The following is a 21213-nucleotide window of genomic DNA, read 5'->3' as shown; positions in this document are numbered from 1 at the left end:
GGAAGCCATTATCCCAGGAGCCAATTTCATAAACTCTTACCCCTCATCCTTCCCTGGGGGAAGGATGGGAAAGCTCAGAAACCCATTCATAATTACCACAAGCCCAGGAGACTTCCTGGCTCAGTTGAGGTAAAGAACTCACAGGATTTAGGGTAAAGAAAAAGAAATGTTTGCCAAGAATCTTAAATGTAGGGGAAGGGATTTGGGAAAGGGGGGGGGGGCAGAGAGCATTGCCATTATAGGGTGCAAATTAAAAGATTCAAGGAAATGCAGGTACCCAACCAGAATAGGTCTTACAGCAGTCATCTCTAATAAGACAATTTATAAACCAAAACAGTAATATTTCAGTTTTCACATAACAAAGCCATTGCAACTATGGAATAAATTTGGGCATATCCACTCTTCAGCTCTCCTCTTCCATCTTCAGGTCACATGTGTGACTAGACTGACAGGCCAATGTTCTTGTGTGCAGATGGAAGAGGTAAAGGTACAAGTGACACTATTAATCTATAAAAGACATTGATTCATTTGGATAATCAAACCCTTAACTTTGGGCATTTCATTCAAACTGACCTAACCAACTTGTTCACCTCTCAATCTAGGTACCTAATTTACCTTGACAATAAACTTTAAGTTCTATGGTACCACAGCAAAAGTGTTTGGAAAAACCTGAAGATGTTACATAAATGGGAGGTCAATTTTTTTATCTGGATCTGTGATTTCCAGGATTTAGGGAACTCCAGATATATAAATCCTTCCACTGATGCAATTTGGTGAGTCATCTGTAATTTTCAGTTTGAGAGAGTTACCTGGGGCACCAAGAGATTAAGTAACTTGCCCAGGACAATATAGCCAATATGTATTGCCTTCTTGAATGTAAGATCAATCCACTATCCACCACACCATGCTGCCTCTCCAAAACAACAATTATCATTTAAATCTTTTAAATTATTAATAATTGGGGCATCTAGGTGGCTCAGAGGAGATAGAAGCAGGCCTAGCAATTGGGGGTCCTGGGTTCAAATTTGACCTCAGACACTTCTTAGCTATGTGACCTAACCCTTACCACTCTTCTATTTTGGAACCAAGATATTGATGGAAGGCAAGCATTTTAAAAAAATTATTAATATTTCACATTTATAGTACTTTAAAGTTTATAAAAACATTTTCCCCACTAAGACTCCATGAGATTAGTAGTACAGGTAAATGTAGAAACTGAGGATGAGCAAATAACATGTCCATGGTCATGTAATTAGTAAGTCTTCGATTCTAACCCACGTTTCCCAATTCCATACATATTAGTTCATCCTCCTAATTTGCACTGCTATTTTTATCCAGTCATCACATGTAGAGTCCTAACTGCCACTTAGTAGCTATATGACCTTTGGAAGTTACTTCACTCTTTGGTTAGCTGCCTCATCAATAAACAGAGGGGATTGAATTTAGTGTCACTCTAAGGCTAACATTTTTGGTTTTCCCCAAGCTCATCAATCTTACCCCTCCAGTGCTAGGAGTCCTTCTGTCCTCTCTTAAGAATCAATTGACTTATTACTGTTTCTTCTGCTCACCTCACCTGTGTCATGCCTATTTAGAAATATCTATCTAGTTCCATGAATAAATACAAAATAAAATGCAAAGTAATTGTGGGGAAGCACTAACAACTTGAGGAAGTGAGAAAAGGCCTCATGTATGGCACCTGAATTAAACCTTGAAGGAAGACTGGGATTCCAAGAAAAGGAAGAAAATGCAGAAGGGCATTCTACATGCAGGAGGGCATTCCAGGGTAGAATACAGCTTGAAGCCTTGGAGTCAGCTTTGATTCTTCTTTCACCCATTTTCCACATGTAATCAGATTCTATTTCCACATGCTTCCCATAACTGTCTCCTTTCCATTACCATTGCCACCACCTAATTTGGGGCCTCATCTTACCTGATCTCCTTCCATAGCCTCCCAAGTGGTTCCTTAGTCTTTCTGTTTAGAAACTACTGAAGGCTTCCCATTACCTTCTGAATAAAGCCCAAATTCCTTAAACCAGAATTTTAAACTATCATCTAGCTTTAACCTACCTTTTTTTAGCTAACCTGGAGAGCTTGCAGTTCCTTAAATACATCCTATGCTGCCCATACCTGTGCCTGTTTTTCTTTATATTTTAAATGCCAAATTAATCAATATCTGCTGACTGAAATCCTACTGATTCTTCATGTCTAATTTCAAATGCTACCTCTTATGAAGGGTCATCTCTTAAATCCTTTTGATGTCTTTCCTCCTTAAATTTCTGAGAACATTTTATTTTGCACCTCTCTGCATTTATCTTATTCAACTTTGGGATATTTATTTGCATACATGTGTTATGTTCCTTGGGATATTGTGAACTCCATAAAGGCAGTGACCAGGTCTTATTTATCTCTATGATACAGTGCATAATATATAATATGCCCTCATTAAACCTTTATTAAATTTGCTACTTATTCCCTGTGTAACCTTAAGCAAATCTGTGCTTTATTTCTGTGCCTCGGTTTCCTTTTTGTTAATGAGAATTAATTTTACTCTGTAAAATATGAGAGTTGAAGATGGTCTCTAAAGTCTTTTGATTGATTACAGGAATTGGGATTTAGATATGATGGAGAAAATTCCAGATTATAAAATCTATATGAAGAAAAAACCATGTGGTCTCCTTTACCCTGTGATTCTCTTAGAGTGAACCCTGGACTGGAATGAACTGAGATTGACTTTGCAGGATAGTAAGTATACAGAAGTTGTCTAAACATATACCATGTTAATTTAAGATAGTTATGCCCTTCCCTCCACCCCCATACCCAACGTAACTATCTAGATTTCTACTCCTAACAGCAAGGAATCCCCTGCTCAGAATCACTAGAATGGGTCAGAGAAAAAGGCTTCCTCTAGGAGGTTTTTGGAAAATATGACACAATCCTTATCCCAAGTTCATATCTAGGGGCCAGCTCTGGCTATAGAGGAGAAGTCTCTAGGGGTGAGGGGCAAGTAGCCTGCCAGGACTACCTTAGGCCACGGTTATACAAACGTACCCCTTCCTCTTAAGTCAACTAGAAAATTACACCAACAGACCCGGATGTAAGGGCGAAATACCCCGATCTATCCCAAGTCAAGGCAGGGATTCTTTGCAGGAGCTCATGGATGGAGACCATGTGCACTTCTCTGAACACAGAGCCACCCGGAGGTAGCTGCCTGTCTCGGACCACGGCGAGGTTCCTCACGCCACCCACCTCCGGGTGCTTGAGTGGGGTGGGCCAAGGAGGTGAAGACGGCGAGGGAGGCCCGGAGCCCTGCCGCACCCCGAAGATGCTGGTGGGGTCACACAGCCCCCACAGAAATACCCACACCCTCCCACAAGAACACGCACATTCATCTCAGGGACGAATGTTCCCACAGGCGTGGGGTCCAGGGAAGCTTAGGAGGGGGAACCTCCTCCCGCGGGGGCCACAGTGCCGGATGGGCCCAGCCGGGCCGCTTTACCTGCACATCGCTCAGCTCCACGCGCAGATACACCTCACGATGCCGCTGGGCCCAGTAGACGTGCGGGGTCAGCACTTGGTTCTGCATGGCCGCTGCCGGGCTGCGCAGGGGCCGGGCAGGAGCGGCTGGGAAGTCTAGTCCTCCACAGCAGCTCGAAAGCCAGCGGAGCTGGAGGAACTGGCAGCGAGGCTCGGGGGTGCGCGCGCCGCCGCGCCGGGACCTGGAGCCTCGGGTCCACCCCCTTCGCCCAGGGTTCTGCGCCTGCGCAGCAGGACAGGGCTGAAGGGTTGGAAGAGGTGGGGTGAGCGGTATGTATGCACTCCCTGCATCCCGGAGGCCGGGCGCGCTCCCGATAGCTGGTCCTGGTTGGAAGTATCCCCTGAAGGTGATGCTGCGCGATGCGGTCATCACCATCCCGGAGATGCGTCCCTAGGAGACTGGGGGCGGATATTTGGGTGCCCGATGGTGAAATTGGGTGCCCTTTTAGAAAAGACCAGAGCAAAAGGAGATAAAACTTGGCCTGGAGCCATTAGTAGGCCTTCGATGTTATTCTCCGGACTACACGCTGCCCTTCTTCAGATTTTCCCTAGGTCACTTCTTTGCACTTTTCACAGCCTGCCTACCTTGTAACATACTTTTCTGTCGTCCTCTTTCTTCCCATTAAGCTTCATGAGGGCAGGGATTTTTGTGTGTGTGTGTCACCTTTGTGCTACTCCCAGGCCCAAACACAGTGCCTTGCACAGAGTTAGCACTTTTAAAATGCTTGTTGAACTGAATTGCATTTGTTACACCTCCTATTCTCCCCCTTCAAATCTTCCTCTAATATTCATCTTAACGAAAATCAAAAGAACAAAAATTTAGAGGGATTTACCAGGCCCAAACTTCCTCTGAGAATTACTCTAGTAAGGGTAATTTCTCTTTCTGTATCTAAGAACGTTATCAGGCCTTTGGCAGTGGTTTGCCCAATGTATCATCAGGCCCTCTGTAATATTAGAGAAAAAGCAATATAGATATTCATGAGACCATGTTCATATCCCAATGGAGCACCATACTTGGTGTGCCTATGAACAAATTACTTAAACTTCTCAAAACCTCAGTTTTCTCATTTGTCAAATAGATATAATAATACTTGCACCAACCTCACAGAGTTGCAGTGTAATATACTATGTATTATTAAGTGTGGACTCATGACCAAACAGGTGGCAGGGAAATCCACATCACTAGATCTAACAGAAGAGACAGAACACATATGAAAAATGGCATAGGAAAAATACAGAACAAAATGGTTTGTGCAAACTAATATAGCCTATGGCTCTGAAATAAGTGCTGAAGTGGTAGAATAGCCATTAAAGAAAGACAATGTGATAAATTTATGGAAAAGATCTTGGCTCTGTATTCAGAAAACCTGGGATCTGATCCAAAGATAATAATTCTCCTTGTCAACCCTTCTAAATTCACCTTTGATCTATCCCTTTTTATCTTCTCCAATAGATTGCCTCCTCTATCAATTCTCCATTCTAATCTCCTCTCCCCTCAACTTTGACATTTCTTTTTTTATATTTTTTATTCTCAATTACATATAGAAAGTTTTTAACATTTGTTTTCTAACATTTTGTAATCCAAATTCTTCCATTTCCTATCTGATATAGATTATGCATTTGCTGTTATGCAATACATATTTCCACATTCATTGTGTCATGAAAGAAGATATATATGTGTATATATATATATATATATATATATATATATATAGCTCATACCAGAAGAAATGAAGGAAATAAAGTGGAAAATGGTATACTTTGATCTGTATTCAGACTCTATCAGTTCCTTCTATGGCAGTGGCTAGAATTTTTCATTTTGGGTCCTTTGGAGTTGGCTTGGATCTTTGCATTGCTCATAATGGTTAAAAAGTCATTCATTATAGCTCAGTGGATTGAGAACTAGGCCTAGAGATGGGAGGTCCTAGGTTCAAATCTGGCCTCAGATACTTCCTAATGATGTGACCCTGGGCAAGTCATTTCACTTCGTTGCCTAGTATTGATTCTAAAGCGGAAGGTAAGGGTTTTTTTAAAAAGTAATTCATAGTTGATCTTTATAAAATATAGTTATTATTATGTATAATGTACTCCTGGTTCTGTTTACTTCACTTTACATCAGTTCATACAAGTCCCTCCAGATTTTTCCGAAATCATCCTGTTTCATCATTTCTTATGGAATAATGATATTCCATTACAATCTTATACCACAATTTGTTCAGCCATTCCTCAACCGATGGACATCTCCTCAGTTTCCAATTCTCTGCCATCACAAAAAGAACTGTAATAAATATTTTTGTTCAAGTAAGTTCTTTCCCCCTATTTTTGGTCTTTGGGATACAGACTTAGTGGTGGTATTGTGAGGACAAAGGGGATATAAGTTTTATGACCTTTTGGGCACCATTCCAAATCCAGAATAGTGGTATCACTTCACCACTCCACCAACAGCCCCAATCGTCTCACATCTACTCCAACGTTTGTCATTTTCCTTTTTAGTCATATAAGCCAGGCAGGTACAATCTTGATATCTCTACCAAAGATAACATCAATGAAAAAAAGTGTTAGACTTGAAATGAGGAAGGTCAGTTGTTGAAATCCCACCTATAAAATACTGTGACCACAAACAGAAACACGCACATACAGGTGCTTCTGTAAAGCCTATCATGACAGACATTTAATAAATATTTGGATTGTGGTAGGGGAGTCTATTAGGGGGGGAAAAACCTCACCTCCATATTTCAGTTTCCCTGGACTTCCCTTAGATCTTCCTTTCTTTGGGAGGTCTTTCCAAGTCAATCTAATTCACTCTCACTCAGTCCATACATCCAATCTGTCATCAAATCTCGTAATTTCTACCATCACAACATCTCATATTTCCACTCATGCAGCCACAATACTAGTTCAGGCCCTCAATATCTCTTACCTGGATTGCTGTAGTAGCCTTTGAACTGAACTCCCTGCTTGATGTATCCCTCTTTCAATCAACCCTCCACTCAACTGCCAAGATGATTTTTCTGAAGCATAAGTCAAATCATGTCAATTCCCTACTCAATGATCTCCAGTGATTCCTTACTTACCCCAGTATCAAATATAAGGTCCTTTGGCCCTTAAAACAAACTGATCTAATTTTACCTTCCCATTCTCCTCACAGTTTACCCCCCTTCTACATACTCTATGATCCAATAACACAGGCTTATTTGCTGCCTTGGTCTTATGTGCTTTTGCACTGACTGTCCCCTGCCACTTGAAATGCTCTATCCCCTCACATCCATCTCTTAAGTTTCTCTAACTTCCTCAAGATTCCACTCAAAGCCTCCTTTCTGCAGGAAAGTTACTCAGGCTGCATTAGCTCTCCCTGTTAGATCACCATCAGTCTAACCTGTATATATCTTATATAGACCTAACTAGTTATTGCCTTCCCCATTAAACTGTTAACAAATTGGGAGAGGTCTGGCTTTTGCTTTTCTTCATATTCCCTTTGTTTAACACAGCCTGGTACATAACATTTAATAAATTATGTTCATTAATCTACTGACTGTTACTTCCTGTGTAACTCTGGGCTAATTATTTAACATTTCTCAACCTGTTTCCTTATTTATCAAATCAGGAGTTGGACTAGATAACCTTTGAGGCCTCTTTCAATTCTAGGTCTAGGAAAACAACCAAAGTCCAATCAGGTAAATTAGGCTAAGTTTCTAGGAGGTGACTTTTTCCTTTGGGAAAAAACAATTCAAAGTTTCTTTCCCTCACTAATAATTTCATCTCTTTCTATTATTTTTGCAAGGTCTTGCCTTTTAACCCTATGCTTGTACCTATCATGTATGTATCTATACTTATCATCAATAAGCATTTATTGCCTACTGTGTACCAGTTAATTTTCTGAGGAGACAAAGCCAAAAATGAAGCAATCCTTTCCCTTTATATTATTTAAATGTAAATATACACTCATATGTTTATAGATATATGCATAGGTATATAAAAGTATATGCATATATCAGACATATATGATATACACAAGTATTTATGTATATGTATATTATATAAATATGTAAATACACTATATATACATTATTTAGATATAAATAGATATGGATATGGATATTGACAGCACCCAAGTTGAAGAGTTAGGAGAAAGCTAGATGACTTAGTAGATAGAGAGTAAGCCTGGAGATGGGAGGTCCTGAGTTCAAAGGTGACCTCCAGACACTTCCTAGTTGTGTGACCTTGGGCAAGTCACTTAACCCTCATTGCCTAGCCCTTACCACTCTCCTGCTTTGGAGTCAATACTTAGCATCAATTTTAAGATGGAAGGTAAGAATTTAAAAAGAAAGTAAGAGTTAGAGAGGGACCTAATGAAAGATTTGCTAGAGAACTGAGAAGTTAATTGTGTGCCATTTACTGCTAATGAAAGTAGTGTATCTGATGATAATCCTATTGATGTCAACTGAGTGCTTTCCAAATAGGAGGGCAAGGCTGAAAACATTAATGTACAGTTTGTCACATGTGAGACTGGACATGAAAATGTTGATTGCTTATTGCAAATCTATCCTAACTACGGCAAAAAAAAAAAAAACATACACTGCTGGTGTTAGTATGATCATCTTTCTCCACAAAAACATGCTTACCTTAGATTGGCTTGTACCTGCACTGTCATTCCCATTCTTTCTTATTCATAGGAGGACTGATTACAGAATAGGATATACAAACATAATCCTCTGAATGACTTAATAAGGTTAAGGCTATATTCCATGATCATAGTATTTTTCAGTATAGCTACTTGGGCAGCAAACATCCCAACAAAATCTTAAGCTTTTTGTGTTCAAGGATGATATCTTTCACCAGAAATGGTTGAAATGTTAAAAAAAAAATAAATGAATAGATGGGCTAATGAATGAGGAAAGAAAAGGTTCGGAATCCAGGAAGATTGTATAAGATAGAGAAAATTAGATAGACCAAGATGGAAATACTAAAGAGGAGCAAGGAGGATTGAAGGTTTCTCTAAAACCATTAGTCATTTCAAAATAAAAATAAAAGACACTATTTTTGTGTATTTCCTTTCTGGGTCATTTCAGGTCATTCTAGCCCACAATAGTCTTTCCTCTCAATACCCTGGAATTTCAGCCAGTCTTTCCTATGCCTCGAACTCTACTTCCTCATTTCTGTCAGTTTCTGTTGTTTCCTTTAATTCTCAGCTAAAGTTTAACCTGCAAGAAACATTTCCCAATTTTTGATGGTAGTATTTCCTTCTGAGATAACTTCCATCTGCTCAATATCTTCTTTGTACATAATTGTTTGCATGATCATAAAATGCAAATTAGAGCTTGGATTTGGTCATCATCTGCATAGAGATGACGGTTGAAACTACGAGAATTAATCAGATTACTGAAAGAGAAACCATTAAGAAGAGGAAAGAGATCTGGTGTTCAACCATAAATGAGGAAGACTATTGAGGACACATGATAATTACTCTAAAAAAGAAGACCAAGAAGGATTTGCCAAATAAAAGTAGAAAGAGTGCTCAGAAGTACCCATGGAGAAAAAAGCAGACTGAATGTGTCAAGGATTAATGGTGCCAAATACTGCCAAAAGATCAAGAATAAAGATTGAGGGGGCAAAAGAATTTAGCAATAAAGAGATCATTGGTGACTTTTCATATAGCAGTTTCAGTCTATGGTGGAAACAGAAGCCAGACTGCAAGGGGCTGAATAGTGGTATGTAAGAAAGTGGAGATAAAAAAAAATTCACATAGCTTTTTTTTTGAGGAGTTCTCTAGGAAAGGGAGGAGAAATATAGGGTGGTAGTCAAGGGGATAGTAGAGGAAAATTAAGGTTTTTATTGGAGAAGGAAATGACAAACCACTCCAGTATCTTTGCCAAGAAAACTCCAAATGGAGAACAGTTGGACATGACTGAAACTGAACAACAAAAGGTTTCTGAGAACAAAATGATCATATTTTATGAAGCAGGAAGAGACATTTTTTCTATCATTTTGAATATATAGTTTACTTAGTTGCAATCTATGTATCTATCATTCCAGGTTTTACTTTTTCATTGCATTACTTTGTAATAACTTTTGATATTTCTCCATAAATAGGCTTTCCAATTGGCAATATAATACACTGTTTCATTTTCTTACCAGTTTAGTCATTCACAACCCCCTGTTTCATTGTTTTTCTAGTAAGCAGGAATTTTCTCTAATGTAGCCAATTTTTAAATAAAGTTTCCCATATTGACAAAGGCATGTATAAGCAAGAGAGCTGCCAAAAGCAAATAGTTTAGTTTAAGAATATAAAATGCAAAGCTATGTGATCCACAAAGGGTTTGAAGTCAGGCAGACCAAAACAGTGAAAAGACAGCTTTATTAATAATCATGAAATCAAGTCTTATTTTAGCAGTGTTTGGGGGCAAAACACTTAACATTTGTAGCCCTTAAATTTCTCATTTGTCAAATGGGAATAATAAACAACTATATACATCATTATTAGTAGTAATATGCACCCCATATACTATATATACATACATAATAGCTTATATTTAAGGTTTACAAATCATTTTATATATTATCAGATCTACAAAAATAAATAAAATAAAAATATAATAAAAGTAAAAAATAAATATAAACATAAAATTAAAAATTGAAAGCTTTCTAATTTGCCTTGCAAAGAGAATGGTATCTTTAGTTTTCAGAAGAAGAGATCTAAAAAGGGTCCAAGGTGGTGCTCATCAAGGAAAGGAAACACTGGAACCCTAAGAGGACCTGTGATTAATCCTTTTATCACAAATTCTGCCCCTTGTCTGCAGTCAGAACAGTGCAGGAGCCTGCTGTTGGTTTTGATAAGGATTAGAAAGGTCATCTTCCACTATTTCATTTTATTTGTCAAGTAAATGCGTATTTTCTCTTCCTTCTTCCTTTGAGATTTCCCCAATTTCCATTTCCCTCAGTCTCTGCTGCACCTTCATTTTCTGTCCAGGTCCTTCACTTTCTGAAAAAGCAGTTCCTTGAGGACAGGAGTTGTTTCATTTTTGTCTTTGTACACCCACTGTAGGTAGGTAGGAAGGAAGGAAGGAAGGAAGGAAGGAAGGAAGGAAGGAAGGAAGGAAGGAAGGAAGGAAGGAAGGAAAGAAGGAAGGAAGGAAGGAAGGAAGGAAGGAAGGAAGGAAGGAAGGAAGGAAGGAAGGAAGGAAAGCTAATGTTTGTTGAATGACTGATTTCTCCCTAGGATTTGCTCAATTCTTTTGCGTATTCTCTTCACGTAAGGACCTCCCCACGCCTAACTGCTGTCCCCCGTTCCCTCCTCCCGCCGCCCGGGGTCGCTGTAGCTCTGGGCCGTGCCGGGACAGGGAGCTGGGTGCCCTTCTTGGCCCGGCAGCGGCGGCACCAGTGTCTGCGGCGAGGCCGGCGGCGGGCGGGTCCGCGAGGAACCGGAAGTGCGGGAGCCGTCACCGCCAGGATCCGTGTTCAGCAGTATCGCCCGCCTGCCCGCCGGCAGCTGAGGAGTCGCTCGGCACCGGGGCAGTCGCCGCAGCCGGGACTGGAGTCTAGGGAGGGCGGGGCGCGGCATGAAGCGGCGGCGGCCCCGTCTGTAGGGCGCGTCGGGACCGGCCGGCCGGGCGGGGCTGAGGGGAAGGTGCAGTATCCGCCCCCACCCTCCAACTCCCGAGGGCTCGGGAGAGGACTGGGCGCCGTGGCCGGGAGCCCAGGGCCTTCTACACCTCCTCCCGAGCCCACTCCCCTGTCCCCGGGACCGGCCCTTCCACGCCCCCTCCTCCGGCCTCGCTCCCTGCCCTCCGTCCCCCGCACTGGCCTCTCCCGCCCTCTGCCCCTTGATAACCTCTCACTCCAAAGCGCCAACAGTCGCTCCCCCATTAACGTCAGTCCCCTCCCCCCTCCCGCTTCTGGGTCACTCCTCTTCCCCAGCTTGCCCCTTCCTGTCTCACCTTCTACCCAATGAGAGCGCTCTGCCCGTCCGCCCTTGCTGCTCCACTGAGGTCTCCGGGGAGACACCCCTTCGCTTCCCAGTCTTCTTAGGCCGTAGCCTACCCCTCTCGGCCTTTGCCTTCCTCTTGGTTCCCTTCCACCTCTTTCTGTGGGAGCTCTGGCGTGCATCCCCGAGAGAGTCCGAGATGGAGCTTGCTGTGGTGGCCCCTTTAAAGATGTCAGTTTGGTGGCCCAGTTCCTAAAACCAAGGAACTGAGACAACAAAGACTTGGTTTTTTTCCTGAAGACTGATCTCACATGTTTGTGTGTTAAGGCTCTCAAGTGGTGTTTTTCAGATCTTTGCCAGCCTCAGGGTCATTTATTAACCCTTCGTCTCTTCCTACCTCCCTTGTAGTTTCCTAGATAGTCTGCAGGTATCCTGATGTTAAATGCATGTCAAATGGATGTACAAATTTAGAGTAATAATTCTTACATTCCCATTTCTCACCACCCCCAAAGTTTCTACGACAATCCTAACAAATGCTTTTCCAACAAGAAAAGTAACTTAAAATGTTGAACCGAGAAGGAAAAAAAAAGCTCTAGAGAAATCTTTAAACTGGTAGCACATTCCCTGCTCTCTTTTGGTCTTGACTCCTAAAACGTATCACATTTTCATATCCAATTCTAGTGCTTCTTTCTGGAGTTGTAGCATCCAAAGTGGAGCTTTCTTATTTATTGGCCTGATGAACTTAATCTGTTTCTAACTAATTGAACTGATTTCATTACCCAGAAGACAGGGAAATGAAGATATAGGTACATAACACTGTCTTACCCAAAGTCTTTTTCAGCTTAGGGTTAGTTTTATAGTCATAAATCAATAGTATTGTCTTATTTTTGTACATTTTTCTAAGAGTGTTCATAAACTTCAATAAAAATACTTTGAAAGTATCATGTACAAATGTAAGGCACTTAAGGCAAATCTCATATAAGTAGAATACCATTTAAACTAGATCTTGAGGTGGGGCAGCTAGGTGGCTCAGTTGATTGAGAGCCAGGCCTATAGAAGGGAGGTCTTAGGTTTAAATCTGGCTTTGGACATTTCCTAGCTGTGTGACCATGGGGGAAGTCATTTCACCCTCCTTGCCTAGCCCTTAAACTCTTCTGCCTTGGAACCAATATAGAGTATTGATACTTAGAAGGCAAGGGTTGTTTTTTGTTTGTTTGTTTTTTTAATAATAATAAACTAGATCATTAAATAGCTGTTTACTAAGAAAAGGAATAACTAGAATCTTGCTGCATCTTAATAAATAATTCTAGGAATAACACCAGGAGAAAAGAGGAATGATTTACATATGGAACCTTCATACTACTGAAGTATAAGATAAACACTATCTTAACTATATTTACCTAATTTAAACTACCTGTATTTGATAACCAGTACTGACAAGTGAAAGAAGGAAACATCTTGGTGAGAAAAGAACAGTAAGAACAAGAGGGATCTGTGTATGCAGTAACATCTTTTGAAAGAGATCTTTTTGAATGTGCAGATAGGAATAGATAAAATTGGGTACCCGTAAAGTAGGTTGGCAGTGAGAGTATAAGTACCAGAGTTGCTCTATGAATTGTAGTATTGATTTTTGCATTTTAGGCAGTCTAAGAATGCAAGTATATTTTATAATTTCTTTTAAAATCAAGATAACAGAGCTTGACAATTTCATTTGGGCAAAAGAAATATTAATAAGAAAATTAGAGAAAATCTGATAACATCAGAAATGGCACTGTATGAGCAATGCCCTTCCACTACAGAGAATTTATTGTGTGACCATGGACAAATTAGTTAACCTCAGAGCCTCAATTTTCTCTTCTGAAATATTCTACTTGTCTAACAGTGAGGAAAGTACTTTGTAAACCTCAAAACACTCTATAAATGTGAGTTATTACTGTGGAGGAGCAGCATGGATAGAAAACCAGCTGGGAAACTGGGAAAACCTGGTATTTAGTTCTACCTCTGACACATCAGGTTGTGTGACCCTGGGCAATACATTTAACTTTCTCAATTCCCTAAGCCACTAGTAGGTTGCAGGGAAGGGGATGACTTGCATTAGTAGGAGGAGTCTGCTCACCCAGAAATTCTCTATGCTTGGAATTATCAGTCTGGTCCCTATACATATTATAGCACTAGGACAGTGTGCAATTACATTCACTTTGCATGAAATTATTCCTTATTTCAATAATTTGTATCACTACTTTGGGCATAATTTCCATATTGTTAGCTTTGATGCTTGTCCAAGAAGAAAGAATTTGAAGGGTGAATTCTTTGTATCTTACTTCATTTAGAACTGATACATTTCATAGAAAGTAGGCCACTAGATGGGTGAACCACTACTATAATATACTACATTGTATTCCTGTGTACTTGGTAAATATTAATTGAATTAAATAACTTCCATTCCCTGCTAAATTGGTTTGGATTTTAATCAGTGATCTAGAAGTGAATGCTGTTATAGTACTTATTCTAAAGAGTACATTTAGTGTAATTGTTTAATATAAGGTTTCTAATCTGTTTTTCATGGCATTCATTGAAGTGTCATGCTATTTCTTTGTAGCATGTGAAAAGACACAATGTCCCAGTAGCAAGAGGTTTTTAGACCTAGCATATATGTTATTAGGGCTGGCCTTATGAGTTGATATACACTGTACATCATAAACCATTTTCTGTCACAATTGTTTTTCACAAAAAGCTTATGATAATTTGTTAGTTTTTTTTTTTAAACCTTTACCTTCTGTCCAAGCATTGACTGTAAGACAGAAGAGCAACAAGGGATAGGTAACTTATGATAATTTGTAAAATTGATCATTTTAAACCTAAATCCATTTGTTGATTGTACTCCAAAGGTACATTATAACTGTCATTTCTATTAGTTTATATTTATGGTTATAAAGCCCCAAACCCAAATGTCTACAACTACAATAACCTAGCTTTATGTGTTGAATAGTTATTTACTCTTTCTTTCTTTCTTTTTTTTTGTAAAATCAGTATACATTTGTGGCAACTATATTATCAGTAAATGCTAGTTATGATGTTAATATTTTTATCGGTATTACTTTGCAAATTTTATTTAGGATTAAGTATTGGAATTAGTAACTTTAGTTCTGGATTTGTGAAAGAAGTAGAGTATTTTGTAGTTAACTACAAATAGGTCAGTGTGTGCTATAGTGTTTTAAGTTCATTTGTAAAAATAGGGAAAAGTTCCCTTCAGATTTTTATAATGAATTTTTTGGTCACAAAATACTAAGTACTTTGTGTTGCAAATATGTGATATCGTTTGAAGGAAGTAGCTCTTACTTGATGATGGTTATAAGTTATGCAGTTAATTTGACCTTAGAGAAATTTTCATAAAACACATTTAAAAAAATATTCATATTGCTTTATTTCATTTTTTTCCTTTTACTCCAAGCTTAAATGCATAGAATAGTGGTGGCTAGACTAGAACAGAATTGTGAACTAGCCAGTGAAACTTTTCGCCATCAGGATTTCATCTGAAAATATGAAAAAGTTGAAATAATATTATTTAATGTAGATGTTTTATGGCAAATTACCAGTATTAAATGGATGTTAGCAAAGCGCTTGAGAACCTGTGAATAAAAAACTCCATGTAAGTAACAGTTGTTTTTTTTCTGTTTCAGTTGGTGGTGGTGATTTGACTCAATTCTAACAATCTCCATTTGCCAAATATATTCCCCTCATTAGTGCCAAAGCACTTAACAGCCCTTGCACATTCAGCTTCACCACTAATTTGAAGCCAGCACTGGGATGAAACCTAACAGTCAATGGGCATATGGCCCACTTCCTTCCAGTGTGGGAGTGGAGATAGAATTTTGGCAAAGCCTGTCAGGGAAACCCTTATAGAAAGTTCCCAAGGGGATGACTAATGATTATATAGAATAGGCTTTACTTCAGTTTTAAAAATAAATAATAAATCCAACTTTTAAAATGAGCAAAGGGGAGGGAAAGCTATTGATCTTATTATTTATTTCAGATATGGTGAAAGTTGCATCTTTTTTTACTGATTCTCTTTCATTACTCTTAGATTCGCATTTTAATCAATTCAACAGAGGGGATGCCTCATAAACTGCTACCTGTGGTTTACTTTTCCAGGAAAATGCAACATGGCAGCAGCAATGGAAACTGAACAGCTGGGTGTTGAAATCTTTGAAACTACAGAGTGTGAGGAGAATGTTGAATCACAAGAACAGCCTAAATTGGAGCCATTTTATGTTGAGAGATATTCCTGGAGTCAGCTTAAGAAACTCCTTGCAGATACCAGGAAATACCATGGCTACATGATGGCTAAGGCACCACATGACTTTATGTTTGTAAAGAAGAATGATCCAGATGGACCTCATTCAGACAGGGTCTATTACCTTGGTGAGTTCAATTACAGGTTTTCTAATTCAGACATAATGAATTTTAGACCATATTTGGACCTTCTGATTATGTTGAAAAGGAAAAACATTTTTAATTGAGAAATATTATAATTTTAGTGTGTTCCCTCCTTTCCCCCTCTTCTCATAGTACAAATTTTCTTTGGATTTAAACATTTAAAATTACAAATAGACAAAGATGATCATTTAATATGATCTTTTAATTTTTTAAATTTAAATAAATGTAATGACCAGGAAGGAATTACTTCCCAATGTGAGGTAAGTATTCATTTCCTTGGAAATGAAATGTTAGGTTGTTCTTATTTCTTATATTTAGTTACTAATTTCCTTTTTCCTAGATTAACTCTCTTCTTGGTCTCTACTCCATAAGTCCACAAGAAGAAGATGTTCAATTTAAAAGCTACCCAGCCTAAACATTCCATTTTCAACTGTTTCTCCAAAGAAATAATTATCCAGGGAAGCACAGATAATTAAAAGCAACCTTCTCATTAAAGAAAAATTTGTGGCATTTTATCTTGATATGTATTACTAAGGGATTTAATATCAAATAAATATATAAATAAATAAATAAATATATATATATATATATATATATATATATATATACATGCCACAGGCTGGAGTCCAGTGCCACTCGTGGCTCCAGGGGTTCTCGGCAGGTTGAACAGGCAGGCGAAAATAAATGGAAGACAGCAGTGCATATATATCATGCAGGGGCAAGCTTTGCATCTCGTGGCTGCTCTGCCATGCCCAGGCTTGGTGTTTATTCTTATACCCATTTTCTTGACACACAGATAAATTTTCAGCGTACATGTTCAAGTAAAGATAATTGGATAAGTGATACATTAACTTTTAACAAATTGTTTGATTAACATTCTGAGATCATTTTATACATTTGTATGGTAACTATTTTTTTTTTTAGATCCTTACCTTCCATCTTGAAGTCAATAATGCGTATTGACTCCAAGGCAGAAGACTTTTTAACTCTTACCATGTCTTAGAATCAATACTGTATATTGGAGGCAGAATAATGGTAAGGGCTAGGCAATGGGGGTTAAGTGACTTGTCCAGGGTCACACAGCTGGGAAGTGTCTGAGGCCAGATTTGAACCTAGGACCTTCCGTCCCTCAATCCCCTGAGCCACCCAACTGTCCCCTTATATGGTAACTATTGATTTGACAGGAAACACAAAGGATAAGATAAATGATTTTGTCACAGGTGGCTTAATTTTCTCATTAACCTGTGAGGAGCTTTGAGCTTACAGACAATCAAGGAAATCACTTATTACCTTTAATAAAAATAGATAATCAATCAGAAATTCTAGAGACAATTCAACAAAACATAGCAGTGAGATTGAGAGATCAGAGAGCTACTGAGAACACAATTCAGATTTAATATTAGACTCAATATTTTCAGGGTTTACTAGGGAGTTTCTGGTTAGTGAAATTGAGTCACTGAGGCATGATGAAGCTTGGTGTACCTGTATAAGTCTTTTCTTATGAATGATTTCTGTACTGGCTTTAAGAGAATGAGTTTCTGTACAGGGGGAGTGGGGGATAATCTGGACTTGGCTTCTGGGTACAACTTTTGCTAGGAAGTCTGTACCTAAGCAAAAATTAACCCATGATAGTCTTTTTGGGTTTGGGTTTTGGAGTTTGATCTTTTGGTGATGTTTTGGGGAAATGGAGTACAAGTATTTTGCTCTTGTATTATTCCTTCTGAGGCTAGGGAGAGGGTAACAATCATGTCAATTCCATTAGTAAGGGATCTTGATGGGAGAAGTCATGCAGAGGAGGCTTAGTGGGCTATTCCATCTTGCCAAAGAGTCACTGACCTCTTGGCGTCCACGTCCACAAATGACCTTGTCAGGACATCGTGGCCTGACAGCTCCCAGTGTCTGTGTGTGTGTGTGTGTGTGTGTGTGTGTGTGTGTAAACTTCCTTTATCCAAGCAAAACAATAATAATTTGAAACTCACTTAAGTTTTACCTTTCTATACATAATTTTGCTTTTATATCTCTTATTAGTAAGGCAGCTCAGGAGTTAAGAAGACCTAGGTCAAGACCTGTCTCTAACATGCATGGCTATGTATCTTAGACAAGTCAACCTTTCAGTTCCCTGGATAACTTTTAGCAGACTATAAATTGCAAAAAAGCTACCAGTTTGTATTGGTAAAGGAAAGGATATTTCCTCTACTTGAGTTCCCAACATAATGAAATTGCAGTTGAAAAAACAAGCAGTCCTTGATCACACAAGTAGCACAGGACAGAACCAGGTCCTTTGTCTTATTTTATTGCTAATTCTACTGTATCATACTGCAACCTAATTCATTTTTCTTGAAATTCGTGCCTACCTACTTGATCAGAATTGGCCCTTCTCTGCAGTCTTTCTTTGTTCACTTAGAAAGAAGGAGAATTCAGGCAAACACATTTTCTCAACTTTTTGCTGGATTGGGGTCAAAAGGCATCACAGAAAACTGCATTTTGAGCAGGTTTATAATTAAATTATTAAAAAAAAAACTACATAAGATCTATATTTCAGATAAATATTCCATGGGATACAAAAAGGGAGACAACATGAAGTGTTTCCAAAATGTCCTCATTTGGGAGAAAAATGAAGAATTAAAAGTTTCCAAAAATAAGATATATAAAGGAACTTTGAACTTATAGACTTTAAAGGTTATTACAAAGTGATTCTCTTAAAAATATCTGATGTTGTGCAAAAAAGATAAATAGAGACATATATCACCAGAGCACAATAGAAAATCTCAGACATTGAACCAAAGATATACAAAAGATTAGTATTTGATAAGCCCAGGAAAATACAAATTGAGGTAATTGCTATTTAATAATACATGCATCAGAAAAAAACTATTAGATAGGAAACAAATTTAAACCCAATTTCTTTTTTCTCCTAAATTTGTTTATTGTGAATTTGACAAACATGAGCATTTCCATATCCAAAGAATTTTTTAAAAGTTTGTATATGAAATTATAATTCTCAATTGACTGTAGCTTGCTTTTAAAGTGTATATTAAATTTTGCAAAGTAATACATTGCCATATTTTTCTCTGATGACAAGACTTCCTTCTACTTGCTAATGTATATTTTTGAGGGTTTCATTGACACTATTTTTTATTCCCTCTCTTTTTTGTGTCTCTGTCACTTCCCCCTAATTCCTTTTAATAATCTCTCTCATATCCCATAATAAGTGTCCTCCCTTGTAATAAATTAGTATAATCAAACAAACCAAATTCACCCATTGATCAATCTGGAAATATGTCTCATTCTTCACCTACACTCCATCACCTCTCTGCTCAGAAGTGGGAAGAGTGGTGTTTCATCATTTGTCTATTGAAATTGTGTGTGTAGTCTTTGCATTGATCAGAGTTCTAAAGTTTTTTTTTTTTAAGTTGTTTTCATGTACAAGAAACAATAATATAGTAGAGGCAGCTAGGTAGCTCAGTGAATAAAGTGCCAGGTCTAGAGATGAGAGGTTCTAGGTTCAAATGTGGTCTCAAATACCTCCTAGCATTGTGACCCTGGGCAAGTCACAACCCTAATTGCTTAGACGTTACCACTCTTCTGCCTTAGAACAATACATAGTAATGATTCTAAGATAGATGGTAAGGGTTAAAAAAAAGAAGAAATAATATAGTAGCAAAAATAATAGATTGGTGAAAACATTTTTTTTACTTTTTTTGGTGAAAACTTTTATGAAGAATATAACTGAAAAAAATCCACATCTAAGTTTTCTAAGGACCTGCTGAAAATATCCCAAGACCCTCCATTCCCAAAATATAAATGCTCATATGATAAGAACATTTTAGAAAAGAGGAATTCAGATTGTTAATAATCACTTGAAAAAACGCTCTATCAAACCTAATCAAAGAGCTGCATGTTAAACCAATTTTGAAGTGCCAATTCACTTCCATCAAATCATAAGGAAGGAAACAAGTATTTATTAAGCTTCTCTGTATACCATCTTCTTGCAACCGATTGTGTACTTCATATAGAGAACTGCCATTTTAATGATTGAAACAATCAACTATTGTTGTCTTTTAAATAGTTTCTCCATTTGCAGGGAAAAAAACCTGTTTAATAATAAGAAATTACTTTTTTTTCCCCTTATAGCCATGTCTGGTGAGAACAGAGAAAACACACTGTTTTACTCAGAAATTCCCAAAACCATCAACAAAGCAGCAGTTTTAATGCTGTCTTGGAAGCCACTCTTAGATCTTTTTCAGGTAGGAATTTTAAAATGTCTTTGAATTGTCATGTTTATATCTTTTTCACATACAGTGAAGAAATAGCTTTAGATAGGGGTTCTTAGCATAGGTTTCATGAATTTGTATTTTTAATCCTTTAATAACTCTGTTACCATAATTGATTTTCTTTATAATCCTATGTATTTTATTTTAAAATTTATTCAGCATTTAAAAGCATTATTCTGAGAAGGGTTACATAGTTTTCATGAGACTATCAAAGTTGTCTGTGACACAAAAATAGATTAATAACCCCTGATTTAGATGTTGAAATTATAAAGTTCCTTTGTTTGCACAGATATAGAGCATAATGATTTTAAAGTATTCATAGTTTCAAAAATTTAAATCTTTTCATTCCTGTCAAATGCAGTTTATAAAAAACTTTTTAATTAAGAAGTGACTTCAAGTGGCTTTTCTTCTTAGTGCCTCCTTTTTCTAAAAATTTTTACTCTTATAATGCTCAATAATCTATATAGACCATCTGGAAGTTTTTAAAGATCTTCCTTTGTAGAAATGCTATTTTTTAAAACACTAACTTAACAACAATGTATTTTTCCCCTTAGCTATTTGCATTCTTATTAATGTTAATGCCACTTGTTCTTCTAACTGGTGTTGTGTACCTTTGAACATACACAAAGTTGAAAAGATTGTTTGTCTTTGGGGAGCAGGGACAAGGAAACAATGTTGCAGTGGATAAAGAAGTAGTAACTACCTCAGATTTGGGTAGGCTAGTTGTGCAGAATAGTTTAAGTTCTGATTAACACCTACCGACTGTGATGCTCTGGGCAAGTCAATATCTCAGTGCTCTCTGCAACTCTCCAATGACATAATTGCAGGAGAAGATGCTGATCTCTATTAGAGAAAGGAATTTCTTTATTGGGAGTATCCTATGCCAATAAAATCACAGGTCTAGACATCTATCTTTCCCCAAAATTATTTTTATACATATACACACATAATTGAGAGTGTTCTAGTGATAATATTCTGGGTGTGTGTTCTTGTTTTTAGGCATGGAATCTTGGAATCTTTATTGATTCCAAGACAGAAGAGCAGTAA

At 38.0% G+C, this 21213-nt stretch overlaps 2 protein-coding genes across 4 annotated transcripts in view; one reads left to right on the top strand and one right to left on the bottom strand.

Annotated features, from left to right (window-relative positions):
• HACD3 (3-hydroxyacyl-CoA dehydratase 3) overlaps positions 1-3914 on the bottom strand; it is a 36019-nt gene extending 32105 nt beyond the window's left edge. The window contains exon 1 of the mRNA XM_001375728.5: positions 3497-3914. Within this exon, the coding sequence (XP_001375765.4) occupies positions 3497-3910 (414 nt within the window). The 5' untranslated portion in view covers positions 3911-3914. The remainder of the gene's footprint in view (positions 1-3496) is intronic.
• A 7106-nt stretch (positions 3915-11020) lies between these two features.
• DPP8 (dipeptidyl peptidase 8) overlaps positions 11021-21213 on the top strand; it is an 87690-nt gene continuing 77497 nt past the window's right edge. For 2 of the 3 annotated variants that reach the window (XM_007479590.3, XM_056808601.1), the window contains exons 1-3: positions 11021-11158; positions 15608-15877; positions 20027-20139. In XM_007479590.3, coding sequence (XP_007479652.1) covers positions 15619-15877; positions 20027-20139 — 372 coding nt within the window. In that variant the 5' untranslated portion in view covers positions 11021-11158; positions 15608-15618. Of the gene's footprint in view, positions 11159-11956; positions 15105-15607; positions 15878-20026; positions 20140-21213 lie in introns of those variants that run through there. The other variant, XM_056808599.1, reaches the window with a different exon arrangement.

The sequence above is a fragment of the Monodelphis domestica genome, chromosome 1, assembly GCF_027887165.1.
Source record: "Monodelphis domestica isolate mMonDom1 chromosome 1, mMonDom1.pri, whole genome shotgun sequence".
Classification (NCBI taxonomy): domain Eukaryota; kingdom Metazoa; phylum Chordata; class Mammalia; order Didelphimorphia; family Didelphidae; genus Monodelphis; species Monodelphis domestica.
The sequence above is the reverse complement of the archived record's forward strand: the minus strand, read 5'-3'. Positions and strand labels throughout refer to the sequence as shown.